The following is a 15,393-nucleotide window of genomic DNA, read 5'->3' on the forward strand; positions in this document are numbered from 1 at the left end:
TAAAAAATATCAAAATGTTCAAAGTTTTTGTTCTTGTAGCCCTAGTGGCCTGCGTTGTTGCTGAGCATCATGCTTCTTCCTACGCATCTTTCAACAATCACGTAGAGCATTCATATCACCACGATGATCACCATGATCATCATGAACCACATGTAAATTATTTAAGGTACATATTACGGTAATATAATAAAAGTGATTGTGTCCTTTACTTAGCACCACCCAAAATACGAATACAAATATGGCGTCGAGGACCACCACACCCATGATATGAAATCAGCCGAAGAGGAACGCGACGGGGATGTCGTCAAGGGATGGTACAAATTGGAGCAGCCCGATGGCAGGACCCGTATTGTTCATTACACCGCTGACAAACACAATGGTTTCAATGCTGATGTCAAATATTCTGGTCATGCTGAGCATCCTCATCATTATTAATGACAAAATATTAATTAATGTAGGAAAATATATGCAGTGCGTGGTTTCTTTGGTCCTGGGTACTTTTGGACCACTTCAGTCTTGAGTGGATGTTTTTCATAGAATTGTTCGACTTTACGTTCGTATTTGCGCATGCTTACGGCAGCACGGTCCAAGTAGCTTTGTTTAGCCGCTTCGGAAAGTTGTTTGTACTTTTGACCACCAATGCGTGCGATTTCTGTGATTTTCGCGTCTTTCGTCTCGCGCATAATGTCAGCTTTAGCCTTAGAAGGAGAAAATTCTTCTTCGCCTTCTCAGTCTTCTTTTTCTTCTTCTCCATGTCCAACTCCAGTTGCGCTCGTTCTTCCTCTGGTAATTTATCCAGGTATACTTTATAATCCTTCAATCTGTTTCAAAACGTGATGTGTAAGTATTACTTAATCATATAATATAAATAAAAGATTCACATGTCTGCGCTAAATCGCGTTCGGGACTACTTCGAGACGAAGCTCAAGGTGAGTGTAAAAGTAGAAGAAAATGTACCTGGTGAGACTGTCGACGATGATGATGAAGATGGTGACGAGGAGGGCGATGCCGAAGCGGAAGCCAATGACGATTCCGGCGAATCCGAGAGTGAAAGCGACGCGTCTTCCGACTAACTCGACTAAAGATTGTTACTCGTTTCTGTTTGTACTTGTACTTTTTAACTCGTTTGATATTTTATCCCTTCTTTTTTGTATGTATTAATAATGATAAGTTGTCCTGACAGAGAGTTTATGACGATTCAAACGATTGTTATCACACAAATTTGTGTACAGAGTATGTAAGATGAAGAAATCCATTGATTCTTGAATATAACACAATTTTCAAACAATATGACCTTGGTTATTGGTTACAAATGTAATATTAAATATTAAAATTAATTTTCTAGGATTTTATGAGCAGGAATGAAATAATATAGCGCCCTATGTGTTCGCGACATGCGCGATGCACGCGTTGATTACCAATGTGAAGATAATTTCAACATTTTTTCATTTTTTCGACTAAGTCCAAAATTTTTTCAAAGTCCAACAAAATTCAATATATAATGAAACTTAGTCGATAAACTTATATTTAAAGCCGAAATACATGTACTGAGCATATTGGAAGACTTTGTTATTTTTTCAACTTCGAGCAAACTACCTGCTCCTATAGGGTAAAAGTACAAAAATACGCCAATCGTGCGACCTAATCTGAGTGACCGTAAAAGTCGATTTTTTTGGGTTCAGGAGGTTTTTGCGGCGGCTTAGGATTCGTTAAAATTTCACGAAATTTTTAGCCGAAAATCAAAACCTCTCGAAAAACTTAGAAAAATTTTCAACTTTTTTCGTTTTTGCGGCTAAGTCCAAAAATCGACACTTACATTACCTACATTACCTACTTACATTTAAACTTAACCTACAGGATATTGTTCATTGGTAGCAATTTATTTAGTGTCTACATACGATAGAATTGGTAAAAATATTAAGTGGTAATTATTGTACTTTTAGGAAAAAACGGTACAAAAAACCTAAATTTAGTATTCCTCTAATACTTGAGGTGAATCAGTCTATGCCATTTGGCATTTTTGGTTTATTCATTAAATATGTTTAATGTTTGGTAAGGCAATTTATGTTTGAAATGTCCTGAGTTATTATTTCTTAGATTGGTGATGTTTCTTATGAGTGTATTATTGTTACATATCGTGTTAGAGTAAAATTTTTCTGACAGTTCGTATACGTGTGTTTTTAACATGGTTACATTTGCGAGGTTATGTAAGTGTGCGATATTTGTATATATATCTTTATTTAATGCTAGCCTAAGGCACTTGTTCTGGAATATTTGTAGTCTTTTAAAGTCGGTATTAGAAATTCCGCACCAGATCGGGGCAGCGTAGGTGAGGATAGGTCTAATTAGCATTTTGTATAAAATTAGCTTGTTTTTTGTTGATAACTTGCTGTAGCGGCACATTAATGGATAAATGCTTGATAATGCTCTTTGGGCTTTGGTCAGTGTGTTATGAATATGTTTTTTAAAGTTCAGTCGTTTATCAAGAATGACACCCAGGTATCTCACTTCGGAGCAGATTTTACTTCTTTGATTTTGCAGTATTGGCGGGGAGAGGATATTGCAGTTTTTAACTTTTCTGCTGAAGGCTATTGCTTTAGTTTTTGAGCCATTTATTGTTATTTTCCATTTACTGAAGTACGCTCCTAGTGTGTTCAAATGATCGCTTACTTTACTTAAAGCAGTAGCTGCGGTGTGTAACCATTGTAGTGGTTTTGTAACATGTTATTTTTGTGATTTTGTGAAATGTAATATTGCTGCATATGAGAGAGATATGGCAGAGATGTGGTCAGAGATGACCGAGTGATTAAAATTTTCGAACAAGATTCTGAGATTTACTTTGTTTTACAGAATAAGCCACACGAGGACGTGTGTGCGCAGGATGGCCGTGTCGGATTCGAATACGAACAAGGACGCCATCTAGACATAAGAAGATGAATCAGCTAATGGAGGTGCAGCCTTGCATCGATGTGGTCTGGGTGTGCGTCTCGAGTAAGAAGAGCGACAAGCGCAGAAGGGATTCGAAGGTTTCGAGGGAAAGGCGAATCATGTATGAAGGGACTCACTCTGAGAGCACCGTTGAGCGCGCACCCAGAACTCATCCCGTTACGCCGATTCAATTCGTTCTGTTTAATCTAAGACATACTTTGTTTTGTAATAAATGGCGCGTAATTTAAATTGGAATGTTGTTAATGTAGTTGAGGAGGAGGTGTATCCGACATACACATATATCGTGTCACACAATATACACAGATGTTCCGTGAAACACGTGGTTGGGAATGTGTGTTCTTGAGTTGTTTGAGTTGCTCACAACACCAAAGCATCACTTTAATTCGATCATCCATTTGATAGACGTTAAACGTATTCTAACACAAAAATGTTCAATCTTTTTGTATTCGTTGTTTTTATTGCCAGCGTAGTTGCTGAGCATCATGCTTCCTCTTACGCATCGTTCAATAATCATGTTGATCATTCTTATCACCACAATGATCACCATGATCATCATGAACCACATGTAAACATTCAAATGCATTTGTTTTTCGTAGACCTTTTTATTCTTGATATAATCGCCAAAAAAATCGACCCTGTTCTTCAACCGAAAAATATTTTAACACAATAATTCGACCCTGGTTATTGACCAAAAAAGTTTGAAGTAAAAAAGTTTGATCCTGTTTTTCGACCGAAAAATTTTTAGCAAAAAAATATGACCGAAAAATTTTTCCAAAAAAATTCGACCGAAAAATGAAATTTATTGGACAAAAATAGCGATATTCGATTGCGATTTTAAGACATTTCTAAAGGGTGTATGGGGTTACAAAGGTATGCATAGTATAAAGGGTCTCTAGAGTTTTAACATGACGTAAAGAAACTATAAGAAAATCAATTAATTCACGTGATACAATGTGTTTTCCACACCATGTTTTCAAATTTTCCTAAAATTGCTCATTTTTGAAGAGCATTTTAAGGCACTTCAAAAAGGGCTGGAAGGTATGAGGTGTATGCATCGTGTAGACAAACCCCCTGACTCTCTTCTGGCGTAAAGAAACTAGAAGATAGTCAATTTGTTTACGAGATACAGGGTGTTTTCCACACTATTTTTCAAATTTTTCTAAAATTGCTCAAATTTGAAGGGCATTTTCGGGCACTTCCGAAAGAGCTGAGTTTGTGAGGGATTGTATGTCGATGGGATTTATTCTATTGTTAGGATGGTTGTAAATTGAGAGAATAGTCAGACCGTTATCCAATTTGATACCGATGTTTTCTATAGTACTTGTAATAGAGTCTGTTTGGCTATACTTTATGCCCGACTTGATGACAATTGCCACTCCCCCCGATCTGCTGGTATTATCATTTTTGACTAAATTGAAGCCGGGGACTCACGGAGATCTTGTACTTTATTTTTAAAACCGTTAGCGTTGGTGATTTCATTGTGCTTTATGTTATTGTTGGCGCTTGTAAATATTTCTAGTAAAGTTAAGTTATCAGGTTTAGCTTTTAGCTTTTTGATTGTGGAGTTAATTGTTTTGAGGAAAGACAGGAAATCTTCCAAATCTATTGATTCTTGTAGTATTTTTAATTCATACAACACATTACCAATAAAAAGTAAAAGTAAAAGTAAAAGAGGGTAATGGGGGTCACTTAAGGGAGAACTCAAATATAATTTAAATTATAAGCAAAATACTTATTGCAATCGCTTATAAGCATTGTTTACTTAAATACCTATTATTTGAAATAATTTTCAGTCACTTTGACAATCAATTTTGGATATTATTAAAGTTTAAAAAAAAAACAGATTTGACTCCCATTACACCGACATGCGGGTAATGGTGGTCACCCTGGGGACAATCGGAATCAAACGAAATCTAGCAGATATCGCAAACATAATATTCCGCAAAGTCCCACCCAGTGCATTTCACATGAGCCCATAGCCCAAATGAAGTGCTATGAACCACATTTAATTGTTTTTTTTTAATCGTTGCACATTAGACATCAGTTTTCCAAATATTCATCCATCGCCCTGGCATAAGTCATCAGTGCCAATATAGGAATCATAAGTTTTGTTACTTTCCTGCCGTATCGTTTCTGCATGAAGGCTATTGAAAAATAAGTCACATTGCTTTTTATAGGCCATTTAGAGTGGACTAAAGACAAAAACGTCCATTGGGAGTCGCATGACTCCCATTGCCCACAATTGCACTATTGTGAAAAAAAAAAACAAAAAAAATATTTCTTCAAAACATTAATGTAATCTGAACTGCACATCACGATTTTGAATGTTTAACTAAGACTATATAAAAGTTTCATTCGAATATTGCAAGATATTCGACACTTATCTTCTAATTTGCGTGGACGTAAAATTAGATCAGCGGAGCTCAAAAATAAAATATTGGCGTATCTCAATGATACACGCACCGATTTGCATGATTTTTTGGGGGTGGCACTGGGGGGCCAGAACGGAGGTAGGAACGCCGTTTACGCGGTACTCGTAACTATTGTTTCGTGGATATATGGGTGACTCCCATTACCCTACTCTCCCCTACCTGATGACGTTGGTGCCCATTGGTGTTGGTTCGTTTGTTGCATGGCTGGAGTGGTTGTTGTTGTTTGCGTAGGATGGTAGTTCCTAGCAGGAAGTGTCGGAAATAGTTTGCTGTCTCGGACATTTGGAGCAGCAGGTGGTGGTGATCTATCCCTTTCCCGTTGTTGTTGACGCTTCTCAAGGATCTTGTCGTAGGACACTTGAGTTTCGGTCGGTCGTTATCCATGTCGCCTTCTTCCGGTTCTTCGGATGGGTGGTATAGTTTTAAATCTTTTGGAAACGAGCAGTCCCTCGAGAGATGTGGTCCTGCGCATTTCATGCAGCGCGGTGGTTTCCTGCAGTTGGAGCTGCCATGCCCCCATTCCTAGCACGTGTGGCACTGAGTTACTTCTTTTTTTGACTTGTAGTTTTGTCAGTTGCAGGAGTTGTTATTGATATGCCTTACTTTCTGCGTGAGGATCTTGATGGTGTAGCTTGGTGGGCACGTCACCATGAAGAGGATGTCTTTTGTGTTTTTCATGCGGAAGCACTTATCGACTTCCAGGCCTTTCTTAATTAATTCCTCGCGGACTTGTTTTTCAGAAAGGTTTAGCACGAGTCCTGTGAGAACAAATGCATTCTTTCTTTGGGACTTGGGTGTAAACGTGTGGACGTTTTGTCCCTCTTTTATTGTGCTCATGTCCGGACGATATTTAATTATGAAATTGTCATGATTTAAAATTGATTTTATATAAGGACACATTTCCTCGTGTTTGGATTTTCCATCAAATATTATCGGCGGAATTTTTTCATTCTTTGGTGGAGTTTTTACATTGTCAGAGGCCAGCTCGGTGTCCATTCCATGCTCGTTTGTTTCTTGGGCTGAGCTTGTGCCAGCGGCGATGGTATTCAGTACCTCGAATTTGTTGGTACTCACTATTGTTTTAATTGTTGGTGGCTCGGTGATACGAATTTTCGCCCCGCGTTGAGTTTGAAATCCGTCAGGATCAAGCTGGATCGAAGTCCGTTTTGTTCTTTGTGGAAGATTACGTTCCACTGGTTTCACCGGACACGGGAGAATATTAATTTCACTCATGTTCGGCATGCTGCCGGCACCCGAGCGGGGGCGGACCGTGTTTGAAAGCGTTTGGTACTTAAGGGCGCGCACTGCGATACGACTGCTCGCTACGACGGTCGGAGCGAGTCTAGCAACATGTGCTACTCACCTGAGAACAACAGCATACATATTCTACACTGTACTATACTATGCTATACAATGGTGTATTCTTAGAGTGCCACATGACTTAATACTAATCCTGAAAACGAATAAACACTAGGCACGCATGTAAGCAAGAATGTAAAATTAAATTATCCTTTATTAACTGAATCATTGACAATTATTATAAAGCAATTATATAGTAACTGGAAAACTTAAAAAGTTGAATAAAAGTAAAGTTTTATTTGATGTTACTTAGTCCGTTGTTCTCCTTTTCATATAGGACTAAAGTGCACAAACACGTTTCCGCAAATTGTATGTAGAATTGATGATACGCACTTCTTTACTATTCCACAACGATTTACGATTCCAAATGTACACTCTTGTACTCAAGTCAAACAAATAAATTTAACTCCGGTAAGGATCCAGTCACCGGAGCATATCCGACGGACGCCACGCGCGCACCGCAAAGAATCACACAAATCACTCAAACCTGATGTGGATGAGGACACTTGTATTGATTTACAATGGTTTTAATAAAGTATCGTTTTACAACGATAACTTGTGAGGGTAAGCGCACAGTACAGTGTTTACGTTTTGCTTACTATAAATTAAACAATGTTGACCAATAAATCAAATAGGAATTCGCAGGCACTGAAATATTATTTTCGATTTTCGATGAAAAGCTTTTCATCTATTAGAACTAAACAGAGCCCATTTCAAAATCTGATGAAATGCATTAAGTTTCTATTAGGAGCTGAGAAAAAGACAAAATACACGCAGTGGTCACCACAGCACAGACTAATCAGGAAAATGTATAGACAGCCCAAACGAATGCTTCTGATATTTGCGTCATCTAGTATCGGCAACACAAACAATTGACAGTAGCAAGAGGCGTGCTCACTACCGCCATCTAGTTTCTGCGATTCCAACTAGCACTCTGCTGTAGGAAACTGCATTGCAGCTACTAAGATTTGAATAAATAAATTATTCGGACACACTGAAACTCAATACCCTTTCAAAAAATGCCATTTGTGAGGCTTTCCCTGGAATAAATCCGAAAAATCAATAATGATACTGATAAAGAATATCAATAGATACAGTCTGAATCGAATACGGTGATCCTACGAAGACGGGTTCAGTTGCCAAAATCCTAAAATCATCCAAAATTTCGCCTTCGATACACAAAAATTGCATTCAAGTGCCATCTATAGGTGTTATTTACATAAGCTAGGAATGAAAATAATAAATAAAATTATTATGTTTTAGTATTCCGGTGTTAGTAGCAAACAAAATTAGTAACAAGAACTAGCTAAGTTAGTAGAAAGAACTCTAGAAAGGATTCCCAATTCCCCAGCTAATAGTAATTCGATATTTCAGTATTGAACAAACATTCCAACACCTGTCCTATTTCAGATATGTTAAAATAAAATCCACAAACCGATGTCCCCAAGCAGGCCGCAAATTTGTAGGTATTTATTAGTATTCAGCACCACACAAATAAGGAGTTACTTTTGAACTGTAACACAAATAATTTATTAAACCTGACACAGACACAACGACTTGTAGGTATATTGTAGAAATTTCCAATACATCATGACTAATACTTAAACATTAATTGTGTGTTAAATATTTAATATATCAATTCAAACCAGAATGTAAATGCACAAATAATTCATAATAAAATTTTACAGAATTCAACTAAGTTCTAATGCAACTAGTAATTTCTTGATTCAGTGAATTATTCATGAAATCAAGGGAAACATCATCAAGGTGATTATCAAAATCATACAAATGCTCAAACATTCGTCCCTCCACAAGTGATGAACATATTTCAAGTGTTTCATCTTGATTTAAAGATACTCTTTGAATGTCAATTGGCTTGTACTTTCCATCAGAGTGTTGAGCAACTCTCAAAGCAATATTATCCATATGAGTAAAGTTCACATTCTGATTGTCAACAATTACCAAACATGCATTTGGAAAATACTCTGCAATCTTATCAGAAATCCTATGAATGGATTTGTCAATTGATGCTTCCTTATAGTTCTCATGTGCAACATAGTAACCAGAAATAATGTACCCCTGTTTTGTGATTTCTCTTTCAATCTAAAGTAAAAGATAAAGTATTAGTATGAATAAATTTGATCTACAACAATCACAGTTGACAAATATTATCCAGAAGTTAATTATGGATGTCAGTACAAAATTGTTCGAAAAATTTACCTGTGTTAATGCAATTTCAGCCATGGGAATCAAGTTGATTGCAATGTGGAACAGAGGCACTGCATCCACAAATTCAATGTCTTTCCCTTTACCAGCACTTGCTTTTGATAAGAGCAGTCCATTCACTGAACAGTGAGGATACTTAGCTGCATGCAACATGAGTTTGCTGTACGCTAAACAGCTGAATGTGATTTCAGTCATCTTCACTTAATTTTAGTTTGTACACGATGCAATCAAACACTTTTAATTAATAATTAAAACTTCCGCAGGCCTAGCAGGAATTGTGTTGTCATTAAATGTTTAACCTGCAAACAGGATGACAAAAGTAATGACAGCGACATCTTTCTCAGCTGGTGTACTACTTTTTCAAATGTTCAAAACCTAAGCAAACAAAAAGGAATTACCATTATTCATATCAAAGCCAAAGTCAAATATAAAAATTACAGCGTTTAAATGTTGCTCTAAACTGCAACAATATTCATGTATAATATTCACATTATTATTTTAACTGATTAGAATCTGGTATAACCTAAATTTGAGATTTTTTTATATCTAATCATGACCAATATTGATAATTTCATTTCAAATTTCAAGTAGTTTCGTTGCTTACAAGTAGTTCATATATAAATATATAAACTCACCCATTATTTGTGTTGCCAAGCGAGCCTAAATGTCGAATGCAAAAGTGGTCATCGTCGGTGCTGGAGCGGCAGGGATCGCCTGCGCGACAAGACTTCTTGCCGCAGGATTTTCTAAGGTGTTAGTTCTGGAGGCAGAAGATCACATCGGTGGACGCGTTCACTCAATTCCATTCGGTCGTGCTAAGGTTGATCTGGGTGCGCAATGGTGTCACGGTGAAGACGACAATATTGTATACCAAATGGTAAAGGATTTAAATCTACTGGAAACTTCAAGGTGTACCTACAAAGATAACACTTTTTATACATCTGATGGGGAGGTGGTGGACAGGGAGCTTACTGACAATTTGTTTGGTTACGCGGCTGAGATTATGCGCGACATTCAGGCTGATAGTTCATCTATTGGGCATTATTTTATCAAAAAGTAAGTAGAAACTATGGAATAATAAACAATTTTAAAAGTTTTCAGAGAAAAATTCATGAATAATCATGTTTTTTATAATTTAAAATAAATAAGAATAAATTTAAGCAAAATTGCGTATCAAATTACATAATAAACCGCGCTGAATCATCGCATTTCTATAAAAAGAAACATCGTATAAAAACAAACAAATTGACTATTGTGCATTTCAGTTTTATCAAGAAAACAATCGAAAATTTCGGCTCCAATGACCATTGCAATGAAATTGCTGTAATGTTCATACATTGGTTCCATAAATTAATTCTTTGTTATGATGCTGCGCCATCTTGGTTTGATATTTCTACAAAAGGCTTAATGAATTACAAAGAATGTGATGGAGATCCATTATTAAACTGGAAATCAGAGGGTTATATGCGATTCTTCAAAGTTTTAATGGGAGAATACGAAAAGAAGTTACTAGAACATTGTCTTGTCTTAAACAGTCCTGTCAAAACTATTGTGTGGAATGATGGCAACCATCTTTTGCAATCAGTCTTGCATTGTGAAGATGGTAGCTTCTATAATGCTGATCACATCGTAATGACAACATCTGTTGGTGTATTAAAGGAAAAACATAAGAACATGTTTATTCCAGAGTTACCTCTATTTAAAGTCAATGCCATAGAAGGGCTTGGTTTCGGTGTGGTTGATAAGATTATGATAAAGTTCAACCAACAATGGTGGCAGGATGAGACTTGTTTCTGTTTCCTATGGAAGGAAACTGATAGGATGAATGTTTTAAATCAGTTTCCCATTGGACCAATGAAGGTATGCAGCTTATTATTATTGAACAAACTAAATAAAATTTGATATAATTTTTAGGATGGTCGATCCTGGCTTGAGAATATATTTGGTTTCTTCGTGATTGATAGCGATCCCAACATACTATTAGGTTGGTTGTTGGGAGATTTTGCTAATGATGCAGAACAACTTGCTGACAAGCAAATTCAAGATGGCTGCATGTATTTACTGAACAAGTTTTTGGGCGATCGTTATGACATTCCAGAACCAGAAGAAATTTTAATGTTAGTATATGAAGTTTAAAGTTGCACAGGAATATAATGTTTTATTTATATTTATAGTACTAGATGGTATTCCAATGAAAACTTTCGAGGATCCTATTCCTATCGCAGTGTCGATGGCGAAAACAGCAATATAACTAACAAAGATTTAGCCGAGCCAATCATGAACCAAAAACAAAAGCCGACTATACAATTTGCAGGAGAAGCGACACACCCGTATTACTATTCTACTGTTCATGGTGCAGTGGAGACGGGATATAGGGAAGCTGAGCGACTTATTTCATACTATCAGTAAGTTTAAGTTTAAAATTAATTTTACTTAACACTGCTTTATAATAAACTAATCATGTTTCTCATGTAATCATGTTTGTTCTAGGAAAAATGAAGACCCTATTAACGAAATTAGCTCTATATTGGCATCCAAGATTTAGACTGTGATTATTGAATGTTATTTATGTGTTAATAAAAACATTTATTTTTCTCTTAAAGGAACTATGCATATTTCTACGGAATAACCACGTTTTTCTTTATCTGTTTGGCACCATTCCAAGCCATGACGTAGTATTGTTTTGAAATCAGTGTATTTGTTCGGTTTAGTTTTAGATAATATTTATAAACAAGTTAGATGTTCTGCAAGCAGATGTACTTACACCCCACATTTTCAAATCAAAACCGGCTTGTATTCTGTCAGATGTCAACACTACCGCCACCATTCGCAGCTCCAGCAACTTCGCATCGCGTTGTTTTGTAGATCAATTTTACGACTTGCACTTTGCACACAAACCACCCACGCACCAACCTAGTCCTTTCCCAAAACTGCACAATCCCGTTAAAAATGTGAACAATCATGAGCCAAAATGACACCATCTCCAAAAGTGTCGCCCAACTCTATCAGAAATATGCCGAGCAACATGATGTGCACGTCTTACAAAAGATTCTCTCACGCGAGGAAACCAAAAAAACAAACGTATCAAGGTTATATCTGTTCACGTTGAGTTTGTTTACTGTGATAACACTTATCGCAGCGGTTTATTTTGGTAACGACGCGCTGGAATGTTTATTGAGCTGGCTCTTCGGCATACGATGCATTATTCCAAACAACTACTTCGTTTGGGAGGCGACGCGTCCTATTTCTGACTGCCAATTTTGTATTAATGTTACAAAACCTATCATATTTCAAAATGCCACAAGAGATGAATTTTCACAATATGCCTATACTTCCAAGCCTGTGGTAGTCAAACAGGCGTTTTTACACTGGCCGGCGTACAAAGTCTTCGACTTCCAGTTTTTTAAGAATTTGTATGCAAGATTTGAAGATGGTGTTAGAAGTGTTGATGAGGAATGCCAATTTTTACACTTTAAGTCTGATTTTGTGTCATTACAAGATGTCTTTGAGATGTCTCATGCCAGAAGTAAGAATTTACCAGATGAAAAATCCTGGTATGTTGGTTGGTAAGTCTTTAAAACTTACTTTTTAAAAGTTTCACAGTGCTTTTGTGATGTTTAGGGGTAACTGCCATCCTCAAATTTTAAAAGAACTTCGTAAATTTTATACCAAACCGCAATTCTTGCCAGAAGATTGCGAAATGCCCGCCAAAGATTACGTTTTCATGGGTTTTGATGCGGGCGCAACAATGCATGTAAGTAAATGCTTCTTTTACCGCTTTAAAACATTTTTAACATGAATTAAACCGCTTTAGTTGGATTTTATTAATCGTCTAATGTGGCAAGCTCAACTGAAAGGCTCAAAAACCTGGAGATTACTGCCTTCCAACGAGTGTGAAGATGTTTGCGCACCCGTAACGTTTAAAGTGGAACCCGGTGATGCAGGTATCCATAAAATATAATATTTAATTAAATATTTAACACAAAGTAGAATAGCAAGAATAACTTTCTTCTTACTTGGGGTCTAATTACGTGTTTTGCGTATTTGTTATAGTATTAGTAGATACGAGGGTCTGGTACCACGGGACGACAATAACACCGGGTGAATTTAGTTTGTCGATCCAATCCGAGTACGGTTAGTCGACTAACACGGTGGCCTGGTTCTTCGCAGCAACTGCAATGCTCAATTAAAAATGCCAAATTTGCCCTTAACCCAAAAAAATTACCAAAACCATTATGTTACCAACTTTTTGTAGTCGTAGTTTTAGCGGATTTTTTTAAGGTACACAGTTGTTTTAGTGCCATATTATTATTAGCCATTAGTTATATATAATCATGTCTTCGTTTTTCATAGCTCTCATATAAATTTAATTTATATGTATTAACCACATGTTTGTATTATTAACTCATTCATTAATTTCATAATCTCTCCGCTCTTTATAAACCAAAATCACACGAAATTTCACGGTCTCGATATTAGTAAAAACTAAATTCGAATAAATCGAAGCCCTCTTCGTACAATTGACTTTTTTTCTTTACTTTTGTGTCGTGTTAAGTTTAAATGCACGCATGTCACACCACGTGTAGTCATCACTCATCACAAAACTTATTAAAAATACATACGAGTTTGCTTCCGCAGTCGAGAGGGTTGAGTGGCTGCACTCTCTTGTCTATCACATATTTACAGAGCGTAGGCAAACATTAAATTGTCGCGCGTTTGTGTGACCGGCGGTCGATGTTCGAGGAAGTAAAGCAACTGTGTGAAAAATGAGAAATACTGATGCAGCCAGCGGCGGTGTATTTTCATTCCAACTGCCATTGGCCCAACACGGCGTTCTTTATCGCTTCGACATACTGGGCGGGCACCCAGTAGATCCAATAATGTGATGCTTCTGTTGGACCTATTTGTAAACCCTTAAAAATAGAAATAGAAATTAATTCGCGCTATTTTAGTTCGCTTTATTTAGTTTTGTTGTTTCTTACCACAATATGATATTCCTCATGTTCGGTAATCGCTTCCGAAATAACATTTTTAATGGATGCCATCCGTAGTTTTTCAGTGCGCTCTTTGGTACTGAGCCAGAGCTGGTCGGCTTCAAGCTTGAAAGTAAGCCGTATCTTACTTCCATGCTTGTTGAGCATACCGCTGAGGGGCACCATTGGCAAGCTCTCCTAAAAATAAACAATAAAACGCTTTTTATAAATAATCGCAACTTTCGCAGTGCGATATCGTGAATTACATTACACCATTTGATAGCCGGCATTACGTCCTCTGGCATGCCTTTGTCAAGTATCTTTCTATGAAGTTTCTGCTTGCTTAGTGGCTCTTTAGAGGCGGCAGCTTTCTCCGATTCGGCATGATCTGGCTTTGTGGTCATCGACACTGCCAGGACGTCGTTAAGTGTGGATCCGACGAGCATTATCTTAGCACCTTTGGTGATTCCTATGCTACCTAATGTTTGATTATCTTGTAGTAAGCCTTTGTACATGAGTTTCTGCATTGTGTTAGGAACACCTAAGAAAATTGAACACTTCAACCGTAATTGACAAGTGTGGAAAAGTTTTTGGTTTGCTCACCAACAAGTCCCTGGAGTTGTTTTTAAAGTCGGCAATGGTCGTGTTAGCGGGTGCACTCACGTCGTATTTGTTCTTATTATACACTACCTTAACATCTATGATCTCACTGGGTTCATTGTTGTCTTGGTCAGCCTTTGCATTGCTATCACCTGATTCTGTCTTGGGTATCTTGCAGTCAGATGGTTTGTCTTCCTTCAGATGATTGTCGTCGGAAGCGACATTCGACACTTTGCTATCATTTTCCATACCTGTGGAAAAGTGCCAGTCAGGTATGCTACTGTACGACGATTTTGATCGCAAGAGATTTGCGATAATGACAATGAATTTTAACACAACAAGCGATGACTTGCGCGAATGACGTTGACAACAAACCGAAATAATTGAAACGGAAGAATCGCACCATGAAGATGGTAAACGGTGCCAATAGTCGGCGACTTTAATATGAAACGAATAAGGGTGATAAACAAAAGATGGTTTAGACTCACCAACAGGCTCCTCCATCTTTGCAGGATCACGAAACGTGCTGTGCGGGTGTCATAAAGGCACAAACTGACGATCCGCTACGACTATAACCGCTTTAAAACGAAGACCGGTATATTACCAACAATATAAAACAAAAGTTACTAAAACAGATGTAGCTGAAAATAGAAAATACAGAGTTGTAGTATTTAATTAAAATATTGTTTAAAATCCTTTTCTGCGTTGTGCTAATTTGTTTTTGTTCATTTATAGTTCAAAGCATTCTAATATTTCAGCGATAATTTATATAACATTTGACATAAACAAATATCTATAATGTTTTGCTCGAAAATGACTGAATTAATTTATTATTTTACTGTGCCGGCATTATA

At 37.0% G+C, this 15,393-nt stretch overlaps 4 protein-coding genes and 1 long non-coding RNA gene across 5 annotated transcripts; 2 read left to right on the forward strand and 3 right to left on the reverse strand.

Moving 5' to 3' along the window:
- Window positions 1-725: 725 nt before the first annotated feature.
- On the reverse strand, window positions 726-1,419 carry LOC135802867 (uncharacterized). Its single transcript, XR_010550649.1, has 2 exons — window positions 958-1,419; window positions 726-821 (listed from the first exon to the last, which is right to left on the reverse strand). It is a non-coding gene; the product is annotated as an uncharacterized lncRNA (long non-coding RNA).
- Window positions 1,420-8,246: 6,827 nt separating this feature from the next.
- On the reverse strand, window positions 8,247-9,739 carry EMC8-9 (ER membrane protein complex subunit 8/9). The gene is made up of 3 exons (XM_065316505.1): window positions 9,602-9,739; window positions 8,961-9,265; window positions 8,247-8,843 (listed from the first exon to the last, which is right to left on the reverse strand). The coding sequence occupies exons 2-3, from the start codon at window positions 9,159-9,161 to the stop codon at window positions 8,436-8,438; spliced, it is 609 nt and encodes a 202-aa protein (XP_065172577.1). The 5' UTR covers window positions 9,162-9,265; window positions 9,602-9,739; the 3' UTR covers window positions 8,247-8,435.
- Window positions 9,631-11,568, forward strand: LOC135802876 (spermine oxidase-like). The gene is made up of 5 exons (XM_065316499.1): window positions 9,631-10,022; window positions 10,232-10,826; window positions 10,881-11,083; window positions 11,141-11,371; window positions 11,457-11,568. The coding sequence occupies exons 1-5, from the start codon at window positions 9,631-9,633 to the stop codon at window positions 11,509-11,511; spliced, it is 1,476 nt and encodes a 491-aa protein (XP_065172571.1). The 3' UTR covers window positions 11,512-11,568.
- A 174-nt stretch (window positions 11,569-11,742) lies between these two features.
- On the forward strand, window positions 11,743-13,350 carry LOC135802877 (uncharacterized). Its single transcript, XM_065316500.1, has 4 exons — window positions 11,743-12,532; window positions 12,588-12,720; window positions 12,781-12,910; window positions 13,020-13,350. The coding sequence occupies exons 1-4, from the start codon at window positions 11,928-11,930 to the stop codon at window positions 13,103-13,105; spliced, it is 954 nt and encodes a 317-aa protein (XP_065172572.1). The 5' UTR covers window positions 11,743-11,927; the 3' UTR covers window positions 13,106-13,350.
- LOC135802878 (ubiquitin domain-containing protein UBFD1-like) lies at window positions 13,306-15,175 on the reverse strand. The gene is given in 6 exon segments (XM_065316501.1): window positions 13,306-13,879; window positions 13,949-14,137; window positions 14,206-14,480; window positions 14,543-14,560; window positions 14,563-14,790; window positions 15,028-15,175. Coding segments are annotated over 6 exon segments (837 nt in total). The 5' UTR covers window positions 15,044-15,175; the 3' UTR covers window positions 13,306-13,768.
- Between the last annotated feature and the right edge of the window lie 218 nt (window positions 15,176-15,393).

This window comes from Atheta coriaria, unplaced genomic scaffold, assembly GCF_025399875.1.
Source record: "Atheta coriaria isolate IRGN ID8LTWV9N9 unplaced genomic scaffold, Caltech_Dcor_3.1 hic_scaffold_64_pilon, whole genome shotgun sequence".
NCBI lineage: Eukaryota > Metazoa > Arthropoda > Insecta > Coleoptera > Staphylinidae > Dalotia > Dalotia coriaria.